General features: G+C 45.0%; 2 protein-coding genes across 2 annotated transcripts in view; both read left to right on the forward strand.

Annotated features, from left to right (window-relative positions):
• LOC144697486 (uncharacterized) overlaps positions 1-14,507 on the forward strand; it is a 352,987-nt gene that overhangs the window by 122,077 nt on the left and 216,403 nt on the right. The gene's annotated exons all lie outside the window — the stretch shown is intronic.
• LOC144698491 (uncharacterized) overlaps positions 3,047-14,507 on the forward strand; it is a 28,516-nt gene continuing 17,055 nt past the window's right edge. The window contains exon 1 of the mRNA XM_078570432.1: positions 3,047-3,944. Coding sequence (XP_078426558.1) covers positions 3,105-3,944 — 840 coding nt within the window. The 5' untranslated portion in view covers positions 3,047-3,104. The remainder of the gene's footprint in view (positions 3,945-14,507) is intronic.

A 14,507-nucleotide genomic window follows, 5' to 3' on the forward strand; every position in this document is an offset into this window, starting at 1 on the left:
TCTTTACCACAGAGGGCTGTACCCAGGCTTGGTCTGGCAAGTGGCAACTAACATTCACGTCACATAAGTGCCAGGCTATGGCTATCTCCAACAAGAGAGAAGCTAACTAAATCCCCTTGACATTCAATGGTATTACTACCAATTAATCTCCCATTATCAACGTCCTGGCGGTTACCATTTACCAGAAACAGAACTGGACCAGCCATATACATACTCTGGCTACAAGAGCCGGTCAGAGGTGAGGAATCCTGCGGCGAATATCTCACCTCATGACTCCCCAAAGCCTGTCCACAATCTGCAAGGTACAAGTCAGGAGTGTGATGGAACACTGTCTACTTGCCAGGATCAGTGCAGCTCCAAAAATACTCAAGAGCTCGACACCATCCAGGACAAAGCAATGCACTGGATTGGCACCACATCCACAAACATTCATTCCCTCCACCACTGACACACAGCGTGTGTACCATCTACAAGGTGCACTGCAGAAACTCACCAAGGTTCCTTCAGCAGCACCTTCCAAACCCACGACCACTACCATCTAGAAGGACAAGGGCAGCAGATAGACGGGAACACCACCACCTGGAAGTTCCCCTCCAAGTCACTCACCATCCTGGCTTGGAAATATATAGCCCTTCCTTCACTGTCACTGGGTCAAAATCCTTGAACTTCCCCCAGCATCTCATGAATAAATTTTTAAAAATCAATTTGAAAGACAAAGTTTCTATCCGGGATTGAACCGGGGACTTTCTCATGTAAAGTAAAGGTGATAATCAGTGCACTGGGGAAATGAGTGTGAATCCCCCCCGGACAGAGGGGAACTGACCATCCATCTCTAGCTCTAATTCCCAAACAGAAAATGCTGCCAAGAATCAGCAAGTCAGGCTGAGTCTGTGGCCGCTCTCACCATCTGAAACTGTCACAATGCCCGGCTGATTGACGGCAGCTCCGGACCAATAGAAAGAGGGGGCGGGAATAGAGGACCGAGCAGGAGCGGTTGGTCCTCCAACCAATCGGAGTGAAGGAGGGGCGGGGCTCGAGAGCCGAGGTTCCGCGCAAGCGCAGTGTCATTGTACCTGAAGCCCGGGGAGTGCGGGAGCTGAACGAGGAAGGAGGCGGGAAAGGGTGAGTGACAGCCGAGTGCAGGAGAGAAATGGAGTCAGTGCGGACTCGGAGGTTTCATAAACACCCGGTGTAGGGCTCAAGACCCGAATTGGAAACTCCCGGTCCCGGGTTTGCACCAAATCGGTAACAGCTAAATTCTCTACAGGCCTCAGACCTGCGGTAACGGCCGCCATCTTTATAGGGGACAATGTGCAGCAGGCGCATGCGCGGTAATCTTGGTCCAGGTAGCAGGAGGAGAGAATGTTGTGCATTTCTATCCTGGACTGACGGATGGATTTTGGAAACTCTTTTTACAGGGGGTTAGAAGGGGAGGATTTACACACAGCAAACTCAAACCAAGAGAAATATTTGTCTCTTCTCAATTTCTTACCTGGTCTCACAGACATCCTTTGTATACTTTTTTGCAGGATATTACAACAGGATTCTCAGACGGGACACACACCAAACATCACATCTAAGTGGGACTGAATCACTCCATTCATCAGGACCTGGATATTATCGGCCTCTGAGTGTAAGTGTTGAGTTCCAGGTCATTACCACTCACTGTGTAAAATTTCTTCCTCACATCGCCCCCTCTAGATCTAGCACCAAATCTTAAATATGTGTCTCACAGTCCTTTTACTATCAGCTATTGAGAACGGTTTTTCTTTACCTACCTTATCTAAACCTATCATTAACTTGCACACCTCTATCAAGCCTCCCTTCAACCTAAAAGATAAAAGCAAAATACTACAGATGCTGGAAATCTGAAACAAAAACAGAAAATACTGGAAAAACTCAGCAGGTCTAACAGCACCTGCGGAGAGAAAGACAGAGTTAATGTTTCAAGTCTGGATGACTCTTCTTCAGAAAGCTGAAGAGTCATCCGGACTTGAAACGTTAACTCTGTCTTTCTCTCCGCAGGTGCTGTTAGACCTGCTGAGTTTTTCCAGCATTTTCTGTTTTTGCTCCCTTCAACCTACTTGGCTTCAAGGAGAACCACCCCAGTTTCTCCAACCACAGTGTCAGAAGTGTATACCATCTACAAGATGCACTGCAGCAACACACCAAGGCTCGTTCAACAGCACCTTCCAAACCATAAGACATAGGAGCAGAAATTAGGCCATTTGGCCCATCGAGTCTGCTCTGCCATTCAATCATGGCTGATAAGTTTCTCAACCCCATTCTCCCGCCTTCTCCCTGTAACCTTTGATCCCCTTACCCCACGTCCTCTAACACCGAGAAGGACAACAACAGAAGCTGCTTGGGAACACCATGACCTGCAGGTTCCCCTCCAAACCACACACCATCCTGACTAGGAACTGCATTGCTGTGTGTCTCGGAGGGGAACTTGGAGGTGATGATATTCATGTGTACTGGCTACCCTTATCCTACTAAGTGGTGGAGGTTGAGGGTTCTTCCATCGTGTTCTCTCTCTCTTTCTCTCTCTCAGCTTTAACGTTCACTTTCTCCGAGTGCTGGCCTCACAAATTATTCATTCAGCTCAATTTCACAACTTGCCTTTGTGTTTTTGTGGGTTCTCTCTCACTCCATTTTTTCTGTTTTAAATCAATTTCACAGGGTATTAGAAGGGGAGGATTTGCAGTCGGGAAACCAAAACAAAACAGAATCTTTGGATTCATTTGGATCATTAGTCTTTGAACATGGAAGGGGAAAGCACTGTTCCCACTGGGAAGAAACTGTGGAAATGTGGGGACTGTGGGAATGGATTCAGTTACCCATCCCAGCTGGAAACTCATCGGCGCACTCACACTGGTGAGAGACTGTTCACCTGTTCCGAGTGTGGGAAGGGATTCACTCGGTCATCCCACCTGCTGACACACCAGCGATTTCACACTGGCGAGAGGCCGTTCACCTGTTCCGAGTGTGGGAAGGGATTTACTGTTTTATCTGCCCTGCAGAGACACCAGCGAGTTCACACTGACGAGAGACCTTTTAAATGCTCGGAGTGTGGAAAGTGTTCTAAAAGTTCCCAGGAACTGATGTCCCATCAACGTGTTCACACTGATGAGAGACCGTTCAGATGTTCTCACTGTGGGACTGGGTTCAAGACCTCATATTACCTCAATGTGCATCAGCGCAGTCACACTGGGGAGAGACCATTCATCTGCTCCAAGTGTGGGATGGCATTCACCCAGTCCTCCAGCCTTCTGAGACATCAGCGAGTTCACACTGGGGAGAGACCGTTCACCTGCTCTGAGTGTGGGAAGGGATTCAGTCAGTTATCTACCCTGCAGAAACACCAGCGAGTTCACACTGGGGAGAAGCCATTCTCCTGCTCCGAGTGTGGGATGCGATTCAGTAGTTCAACCACCCTGCTAATACACCAACGAGTTCACACTGACGAGAGACCTTTTCAATGCCCAGACTGCGGGAAGAATTTTAAACGTTCCCAGGAACTGATGTCCCATCAACGTGTCCACACTGACGAGAGACCATTCAGGTGCTCTCAGTGCGGGACTGGGTTCAGGTGGTCATCTCAACTCTCGGAACATCAGCGAGTTCACACTGGGGAGAAGCCATTCACCTGCTCCAAATGTGGGAAGAGATTCACTCATTCATCCAACCTGCAGAGACACCAGCGAGTTCACACTGACAAGAGACCTTTTAAATGCCCAGACTGCGGGAAGTGTTATAAAAGTTCCAGGGAATTGATGTCCCATCAACGTGTTCACACTGATGAGAGACCATTCAAGTGCTCTCACTGTGGGACTGGATTCAGGCAATCATCTCAGCTCACTGTACACCAGCGCATTCACACTGGGGAGAGGCCATTTACCTGCTCTGAGTGTGGGAAGAGGTTCACTCAGTCATCCCACCTGCTGAGACACCAGCGAATTCACAAGTAATTACAGTGATGGGATTTTGCTGTTAATCACATCTAGGAATGAACCAGGTTCATTGGAGTCTGTTTCTGCTGATGTTAATAAACTCCAGAACAGTTATAGGGGCTATTATTGTTAAAAATATAGCCAAATACATCGCTTTGTGTTAAATCCATTCTGTCGAATATTTTTAATATCTCTAATGTAAGTTAGTTCCTTTTGAAGGGCTCTCCCTCTCCCCCGTCTCCTCCATCCTCACCTCCAACAACAAGTGTGAGGAGCTCATGGAGCTTCTTTATCACTAAGATTGAGACAAACCGATCAGCTGCCTCTGTTGCTTCCCTCCCTTCCACTAGCCCACCGGGACAAACTGTCTCTGAAGTTCCCCCTTGTCTGAGCCCTAAACCCACATCTTTCTCCAGTTTCTCTCCCATCTCCCTCATGCCCTCTTGATTCTATTCTCACTAAACTGCTGACCATCCAACTTCTCCAACTTAGCTGATATTGTTAATGGTTCTCACTCTCTCTTGGGACGGTCCCTCTCACCTTTAATCCATCATCCTCACCCATTCTAATAAAAAGCAAATTTTGACCCAACCATCTTTGGAAACTACCGCCCCATCTCCAACCTCCCTTTCCTCTCCAAAGCCCTTTACTTGGTGTCCCCCCAAGGATCTATCCTTGGCCCCTCCTATTTCTCATCTCCATGCTGCCACTCGGTGACATCATCCAAAAGCACCATGTTAGTTTTCACATGTACACTGACAACACCCAGCTCTACCTCACCACCATCCCTCTCCATTCCTCCACTGTTACTAAATTATCAAACTGCTTACCTCGTATCCAGCACTGGATGAGCAGAAATTTCCTCAATTGAAAATTGAGAAGACCAAAGTCATTGTCTTTGGTCACCACTACAAATTCCTTTCCTTAACTACCGAGTCCATCCCTCTCCCTGGGAACTGTCTGCGGCTGAACCACACTGTTCACAATCTTGGTGTCATATCTGACCCCAGAGGAGTTTCTGACCACATATCCACACCATCACTAACACCAGGTATTTCAATCTCCATAATGTCGCCTGACTCTACCTAACCCCAGCTCATCTGCTGAAACTTTTATCCATTTCCATGTTACCTTTAGACTTGACGATTCCATTACATTCCTGACCAGATTCTCACATTCAACCCGTCTCCCATGCAGAAACGTGAGATCATCCAAAACTCTGCTGTCCATGAGCTTTCTCACATCAAGTCCCCATCACCCCTGTGCTCACTGACCTACATTGGCTCCTGGTCAAACAGTGCCTTAATTTTAAAGTTCATAGCCTTGTTTACAAATCCCTCGTCCCTCGTCCCTCCCTATCTCTGTAATCTCCAGTCACACACCCTCTGAGATATCTGTGCTCCTCTCATTCCGTCCTCTTGAACATCCCTGATTTTAATTACTGCACCATTGGTGGCTGTGCCTCAGTGTGAAACCCTGAAATTCCCTCCCTAAACCTCTCCACCCCCTCCATCTCTCTCCCCTGATTTAAGATGCTGGTTAAGTCTACCTCTCCATTCAAGATTTTGTCCATTTACCCTAATATCTCGCTTTGTGACTCTCAATTTTTTTCTTTATGAAACTCCTGTGAAGAACTTTGGAACATTTTATTACTTTAAATGTGTTTTATAAATATAAGTTGTTGCTGTTTCACGTCAGCCAGTTTGTGCACAGTCAGATTCCACAAACAGCAATCAGACTAACTGATTAATCCAGGTTTTTTTTTAGTGGTGTTAGTTAAGAACGAATGTTGGTCCCACGGCACCAGGAGAACTCCCCTGTGGACAGGATGTGGGGTTGTTGAGCTCTCCTGAGCTGAGAGTGGATCTGATTGAGCTGTGGGGCCTGCAGTGTACCTTGAAGAATGCTGTCTTTTACCTACATCTCACCCATTAGAAATCCATGAAGTTTATGGATTCAAACAAAACAATAAATTATTCTCTCTTCATCAGTTCCATCGTGAGTGAAACAGGTGTAAACAAAATATCACTTTTTTCCCTTATTACTGTGGGATACTGTGAAGTGCGGACTGTGTGTAGGTTGTGTGTGTGTGTGACTAATTTAATTAGACTGACGACAGTCAGACTGCAAGATTTAAATCATCAGAAGGATTAAGTGTAAAGCAGGTATTTTTGAAGTGGAGATGAGTGAGCTAAGATGGGATACCAGTAGATACAGCATGAATAGGAATTTGCATTAGGAGATAAATGGGGAGCTGAATTTTTAGCTATTGAATTTTAAAGAGAGAAAAAAGGAAGTCTTACAACTGGCAAAGAGCATAAATAAATAAAGCAAAGTTATTAAGTTTGTTTTTCCCTAAAGTAGTGACCATAAAAACAGCTTTAAAGTTTTTAGATTCTGCAAAAGGTAACCTTCAAAAGCAAGTTAAAAACATTGGTTAATGAGGGGTGTGGCCATGTGATCTTGAAGAGTGTGCTGTGTGAGCACAGTCCTATGAAGGAAGCAGCTTCTCACCACCCCAGAGAAGTGTCTGGTTGTTCCAGAAAGCAATGTTTTCTTGCAAGACTTGGATTTCCATTGTTGACTGAGAGGGAGAGAGAGAAGCTTGTGAAATACCTCCCTTATAGCAACAGTGGGTGCCTTGTAGTAATATTACTGGATGTTTTACTGTTGTCTGGAAATGGGTGTTTATTTGTGAATCTAGCTAAGTAGAAATCTTTTGGGAAATGATATAAAATGAAAGTTAACTGTGTAACTGTAATCTTATGTGTTTAAGTTATCTTTTCTTCTGTTAATAAATATTTTAATTTAATATCTCCAAAAGTGAGAGCGGAAACTTTACTTCTGACTTCAGTACACATACCTTCTCGAAATAAATACAAATTGCAAAATTGTTGTAATAGCCTGACCGAGTTTTCCTTTGGGATTTGGTCAGCCCGGCAAATACCACCTACCATATCACAACACAGGGAAAAGCAGCAATATTCCAGCCCCGCCCTCTCCAATCACCTGTTGCCATCAGAAAGCGGCGACTGCAGCTTCAATCAGTGGGTTACTGCCCATCCCTGGGTTGCAAGATACACCAACCCAGACCAAACCTCCCAATACACCGAGCACTGGTTCAGGAAAACTCAGGTACATTACATCCCGGTCACTTAACCTCCGAGCAGCATTTACAGAATACCCGAGTGAGTGAGTCACAAATAAAAGTCACACCAACTTTCTCAATCTTTTCACTGCAAAATTCCTTTATTTTATTAAAAAGCTGATTGTTGTGAATCTGAAAATGAGCACCATGGGATTTGTGTTACTGAGTGACTTGTTTCCCATTGTTTGTCCATCAGGTTTGCAATTCAATTTGTGTTGAACGTTGAAGTGAATCTCATTTCAAAATGAGGGCACAAAGCAGGTAAATATTAAATCCAGGAACAAATCCTGAGGAAAATGGATCACAATGTTTGGAAGGAGGTGCAGCTAACCAGCAGAAGCTGTGAATGATGCTATTGATGATTGAGTGGAAAGCATTGGACGCTTGGGCTTCTGCTGGTCAATTTCCTTCTCTGCCATTTCATTCAGACAGTTAACTCACTGTGATAACAGATATGGATATAACATTGCCGATTGTCTGGCTAACTCAGCTGGAGGAGCCCGAGTCATTTCATCTCAGGGTTGTGGGTTTGAGCCTCACATTGGGTGCTCTTTGTTTTTAAACTTTTCTCCTTTTCCAGGTGAACACCAGCTCTCCATTCTTCCAGCAGTGTCACCCCTCAAAATGTGTCTTTCTCCATCCTGCTTTGTTACTATCACTGATTCAGAAACTGAAGGAGGGCACTATGACCACCCACCCCAGGGTCAGAAACTAGCTGTGCAGCTTTAGGGTCTGAATAAGATCCAACAGGGGGTCCCCTCCTGTGTTCCACCGGACGGCAGCTGGGGTCAGTCTGAGGACCCGAATAAGAGTCACAGGATGCCTCACCTTCAAGAACCATATCGAAAAGACAAAGGCAAAAGTGAGCGCATGAAACAACATCCTGAATAAGCTCACTAACACAAAATGGGGAGCAAGCTCGAAAACATTGCGAACCAGTGCACTTGCTCTTTGCTATTCCACTGCCGAATACGCCTGCCCTGCATGGGAAAGATCTACTCATGCTAAGAAGATGGATGCCGTTCTGAATGCAAGCTGCCGACTTATCACAGGTTGTTTAAAACCAACAAACACCAACAGCCTATATATCCTGGCGGGTATTGCTCCCCCTGATATAAGAAGAACGGTAGCCAGCAAGAAAGAGCGACTCTGTCAAACATCAGATGAGAGGCACCCTTTACATGGTCATACACCTACACCCAGCCGCCTAAAGTCACGGAAGAGCTTCATGAACAGTGTTGTTCCATTACAACCCCATCTGAAGCCCGCATCGCCTTGTGGAAAGACCGGCTCGCCAGTCTCGAACAACCACCAGCGATGGAAATTCTACCGGATGAAAGCCTTCCCCCAGGAGCTAATTGCAACTGGGCAACCTGGAAGTGCCTTAACAGACTTAGGACTGGTGTAGGTCGTTCAAAGGTGTCACTAAGCAAATGGGGATATACAACCAGCCCGACAACTTGTGAATGTGGAACTGAGCCACAGACTATGCAACATCTCCTGCAATGTCTATCGCTAGAGGAACCCTGCACTGTTGCAGATCTTGCCGAATTCAACAACAAGGCGCAAAAATGTGTCCAGTTCTGGCTGGGCCATGGATAGACTGTCCGTGGGCACGATAAGAAGACGACACAAATCTGATTTATTTGATTTTTATATTATCCAGAACATTATCCCTTATAACTAGGCTGCATTTAATTAACACCAGCAGAAATAGACCCAATGACAAAAATTCATCACAAAATCCAACCACTGTGGTTATTTGTGAACTCGCTGGTGTCTCAGCAGGATGGACGACCGAGTGAATCCCCTCCCACACTCAGTACAAGTGAATGGCCTCTCCCCAGTGTGAGTGTGTTGGTGTGCACTGAGTTGAGACGACCACTTGAACCCAGTCCCACACTGAGAGCACTCTTCAGTGTGAACACGTTGATGGGATATCAGTTCTCCAGAACTTTTCCAGCACTTCCCGCAGTCTGGACATTTAAAAGTTCTCTCATCAGTGTGAACTCGCTGATGTCTCAGCAGGTCGGATGACCGAGCAAATCGTTTCCCGCACTCGGAGCAGCTGAATAGCCTCTCCCCAGTGTGAGATCGCTGGTGCATAGTGAGTTGAGATGATTGCCTGAACTCAGTCCCACAGTGAGAGCACCTGAACGGTCTCTTGTCAGTGTGAACACGTTGATGGTACATCACTTCAGCAGAACTTTTAAAACACTTCCCACATTCTGGACGTTGAAAAGGTCTCTCATCAGTGTGAACACGTTGATGGTACATCACTTCAGCAGGACTTTTAAAACACTTCCCACATTCTGGACATTGAAAAGGTCTCTCATCATTGTGAACCCGCTGTTGTGCCATGACATGAGATAACTGAGTGAATCTCTTCCCGCACTCTGAACAGATGAATGGTCTCTCTCCAGTGTGAACTCGCTGGTGTGTCTGCAGGGTGGATGAGCGAGTGAATCCCTGCCCACACACAGAGCAGGTGAATGGCCTTTCCCCAGTGTGACTGCGCTGATGTATTTCCAGCTTTGATGGGAAATTAAATCCTTTCCCACAGTCCCCGCATTTCCACGGCTTCTCCCTGCTGTGGCTGTATTTGTGTTCTGACAGGCCAGATGATCGGCTGAAGCCTCGTCCACACACAGAACACGTGTACGGTTTCTCCCCACTGTGAACGGTGCTTTTTCCTTCCATGTTCAGGTTATGATAAATTGGGTGACTCCGTCAGATCCTGATGTGATGTTCGGTTTCAGTTTCCTGACTGCAATTCCTCCCCTTCTAATCCCCTGTGAAATTGATTTAAAACAGAAAAAAAAGAGCGAGAGAGAACCCACAGAAACACAAAGGCAGGTTGTGAAATTGAGCTGAATGAATCTGGTAATTTGTGGGGCCGGCATGAGGAAAAAGTGATCATGAAAACTGCTGGATTGTTATATAAACCCAACTGGTTCACTAATGTCCTTCAGGGAAGGGAACCTGCCACCCAGTCTGGGCCTACACAGGAGTCTGGCCTCTGTGTGAGGAATGGGACTAAGAGAGGTGGGAATAGAAGGGGTGAAGCAAGGCATTTTATATATCTAAAACAAGACTAGAACTTTGTCAATGCTTTAACAGAATCTCTGAAATGCCTTAACCTCCACCACCTAGAACCAGGGTAGCAGGTGTATGTGAACACCATCACCTCCAAGTTCCCTCCAAGTCACACACCGTCCACTGTCTTCAATCCCCTACAAACCCCACTCCCTGGTCACCGACTCCATCATTCTCCCTGGCAACTGTCTAAGACTAAACCAGACTGTTCACAACTGTGGTGTTTTATATATAGACACGTACATAAATGGATATATACACATTTTGTATATATATATTATACATACATATATACATATATATGTATGTATATGTTACACCAAAGTTGTAAACAGTGTGAAATAAAAACAGAAAATACTAGAAAGCCTCAGCTGGTCTAGCAGTGTGTGGAGAGAGAGCTCTTCCACAGATGACGTCTTCTGTGCTCATTTCAGCCAAGGGAATGGTTAATTGTGGTTTTAGTGCTGTACTGTGTCCAATCAGCTGATGGGACGAGCTTTTGTTTATCAACCTTATCTAAACCTATCATAAATTCGTACACCTCGATCAAATCTCCCCTCAATCTTCTTTGCTCCGGGGAAAACAACCACAGTTTCTCCAGTTATCTGAAGAAGCCTCATATGGATTCGAAACATTAACTCTGTTTCTCTCTCCACAAATGCTACCGCACCTGCTGAGTTTTTCCAGCATTTTCTGTTTATTTCAGATTTCCAGCATCTGCAGTATTCTGCTTGTATTTTTGTGAACAGTCTGGTTCAGTCTCAGGCAGTACATATAAATATCACCCTGTCCTATGCACTGAGTTCCAGTCACTCACACATCACCCTGTACTTACTGACCTAGACAGGCTCTCAGTTAAACAGAAATTCAATTTAAAATTCTCACCCTTCTTTCCAAATCCGTCTATGACTTTTCTCTCCCCTATTTCTAGTCACACAGAGGCTTGAGGTGACAAGAAGCAAGTAACATTCACACCACACAAGTTTTGGGTGTGTGCAAATAAACTAACCCTTTGAGTTCATCCTATCTTGACTTTGCTGTGGGGTTACTAATAGAAATTAGATCATATGAAAACCAAGGGTTGGAAAATACTTATAAGGAGGGAAGCAAATCAAAAACACCTTTCTGTTTGTGGATGGGAAATGAAAGAAGTCAGTGTGGTTTAAATTAACCCCCATCTTGTCCATAAAATGTTGCAGTAATGTCACTCGTTTTGGCCCTGTCTCAGCTCATGTTTCTGAGCTCTCATCTATTCGTTATGACCTCAAGTCTTGACTGGCTGGCCTCCATGATAAACTTGAGTTTATCCAAATCTCCGCTGACTCTGTCCTCTACACGAGTCCCATTCACTCACCCATCACCCTGTCCTCACTGACCTACACAGGCTCCAGTTAAACAGCAACTCAATTCAAAATTCTCATCCTTCTTCTCAAATCCCTCCATGACTTTGCTCTCCCCTATTACCAGTCACACAGATGTTTGAATATTTTACCACAGAGAAACATACATTAGGTTCTGATGAATCGAGTGACTCTGTCAGGTTTTGATCTGATGTTTGGTTTGAGTTTCCCACCTTCAAATTCTGCTCAGCTAATATCCTGCAAAAAAAAAATTGCTGTCAGTCCAATGATGAGCAGAGACAAAGATTCCTCTTGATCTGAGTTTGTTGTGTGTAAATCCTCCCCTTCTAACCCCCTGTAAAAGGAGTTTCCAAAATCCATCCTTGTCAGTCCAGGGTAGAAGTTCACAACGTTCTCTCCTCCTGCTACCTGGACCAAGAAAACCGCGCATGCGCCCTGCTGCATGATCTCGGGCCTCCAGCCTGGAGACGCGGCCCTGCAGATGTTAAGAGTCAATCACATTGCTGCGGGTCTGGAGTCACATGTACGTCAGATTGGGTAAGGACGCCACATTTCTTTCCTGAAAGGATATTAGTGAACCAGATGGGTTCTCAGGACAATCGAAGAAAGCTTCAATTCACCATTATTGAGACTAGCTTTCAATTCCAGATTTATTAATTCAATTCCCAATTCACCAAGGCTCATTCAACAGCATCTTCCAAACCCGTGACCTCTACCACCTCGAAGGACAAGGGAAGAGGATGCATAGGAACACAACCACCTGCAAATTCCCCTCCAAGACTGACTTGGAATTGTATCGCCGTTCCTCCACTGTCACTGGGTCAAAATCCTGGAAGCCCCTCGCCAACAGCACTATGGGTATACCTGCACCACATGGACTTCAGTCATTCAAGAGGAGGCTCACCAACACCTTCTCAAGGGAAAATTAAGGATGGGCAAGATATATATTGGCCGAGCCAGTGATGCCCATATCTCATGAAAGAATAAAAAATGAAAATGTCAAGTTGTGGTGGAATCTGAAGTCCTATGCCTGGGCCTCTGGATTAATTCTCAGATTTTATTACTGTACCACCTCCATCCCGAAACAATTGAAGGCTAAACCTTCCACGTGAGACCTAACCGGGTAATTTCACGTTTAAAGCAAACACAATGACCACAGCACAACAAAAACAAAAAAATACTGGAAAAACTCAGCAGGTCTGACAACACCTGTGGAGATAAAGACAGAGTTATCATTTCGAGTCCATGTGACTCTTCCTCAGAGCTAGGTTTCGAGTCATACGGAGTCGAAACATTAACTGTCTTTCTCTCCACAGATGCTGCCAGACCTGCTGAGTTTTTACAGCATTTTTTGTTTTTGTTTCAGATTTCCAGCATCCACAGTATTTTGTCTTTATCATAATGACCACTGCACTTGGGAAATCAGTGTCACACATTCTGTATAGAGGGGAAATGGCCATACATCTGTCACTCTCATTCACAACCAGAAAATGCTGGAAATACTCAGCAGGTCAGGCTGAGTCTGTGCAGGGAGAAACAGTTAATGGTTCAGGCTGCTGAACTTTCATCAGAACTGGAAAGAACTTAGAGATGTTACAGATTTTCAGAAAGTTCACAGACAGGGAAGCGGGAAAGGGGAGAGAACAGAAGAGAAGGTTTCTGATCAAATGGAAGACAGGGGAGAATAAATAACAAAAGGGATGAGGATGTAAGGGAAAAGTGATGGTGATGGAACTAGTAAAGAAACTAAAGGTGAGAGAGTCATTCTGTGTCTGTCATCTATTTCTGCTCTGATTGGAAATGTGTTGCTTCTCTGTTGACCCATTTCACTTCTGTCCCACACGGAAAACTCTCAATCCTTCCTCACCATTATCTTTCACTAACATTTCATTGAGTAAACACGCAAAAGATACACGGGGGGGCAAAGATCGGGGGAGCAGGGAGTGGGGGACGATGATTATTTTGAGACATCGAGACAATGAAAAGTAGAAACCTTTAGGAGGCCATTCGATCCATCATGCCCATGTTGGCAGGAAAAGAACAATCCTGTCTAACCCCACATTCTAGCTCTTGCTCTGTGTCTCCTGTGGGTTACAACACCTCAAAGGTTTCACAAGTGTGTTTTTTGTTAATCCTATTGAGATTTATGTCTCAACCAAGCACAAGAACAACGTCTGTAACAGTGGCTGAGCGGTTAAGGTGATGGTTTTGAAATTCATTGCGGTGTCCCTGCACAGCTGTGAATTCCGCTGACTACACTCTTCATCATTTCCAATTTTAACCAGGTGCCGACAGAGTTAATTATCGGTAAATGGAGCAAAAGCAATCCCAAAGCTCTTGTTTTTTTCTTATTTGTGCTCATCTGCAATCATTCACCAAATTTCCAGTCGGAAATGGAACAAAAATTGAGTCAGGCTGTTGGCATTCTTGCGTTCTGGGTGTTTGTCTCTCCTTAGAGACAATCCCTTGCCCTCTGTGACTCTCGGTGTATATGTCTGTGTGTGTTCCTCTGTGTGTGTGTGTGTGTGTGTCAGTGTGGTTCAGCTCCCCATTTTTAGCATCCAAAAATCATTCACGTTAGTCAGTGCAGCTTCATATTAAAGTTGTATAAGGTGGAGGAGGAGGAGCAGTTTTAAAACATGCAAGGGGAGATTAATTTAGTTATTACTTGATTTATTTTAATGGAGGCTGACAATCTACTAAGTGCTGTAAGTTTCAAATAATCATCTATTGCCATCTTGAATGCCTTGATTGAACCTGCCTCCACCACACTTCTAGGCATTCCAGACTCTAACCACGCGCCGTGTGAAAAAGTTTATTCTCACATCATCTTCTTTTACAAATCACTTTAAGTCTGTACTCTTTTGTCCTTGATCTCTGGATGAGAGGGGACAGTGTCTCCCTATCTACTCTATCCAGGCCCCTCATGACTTTGAACACTTCGATCAA

Source organism: Cetorhinus maximus, chromosome 23, assembly GCF_964194155.1.
Source record: "Cetorhinus maximus chromosome 23, sCetMax3.hap1.1, whole genome shotgun sequence".
Classification (NCBI taxonomy): Eukaryota; Metazoa; Chordata; class Chondrichthyes; order Lamniformes; family Cetorhinidae; genus Cetorhinus; species Cetorhinus maximus.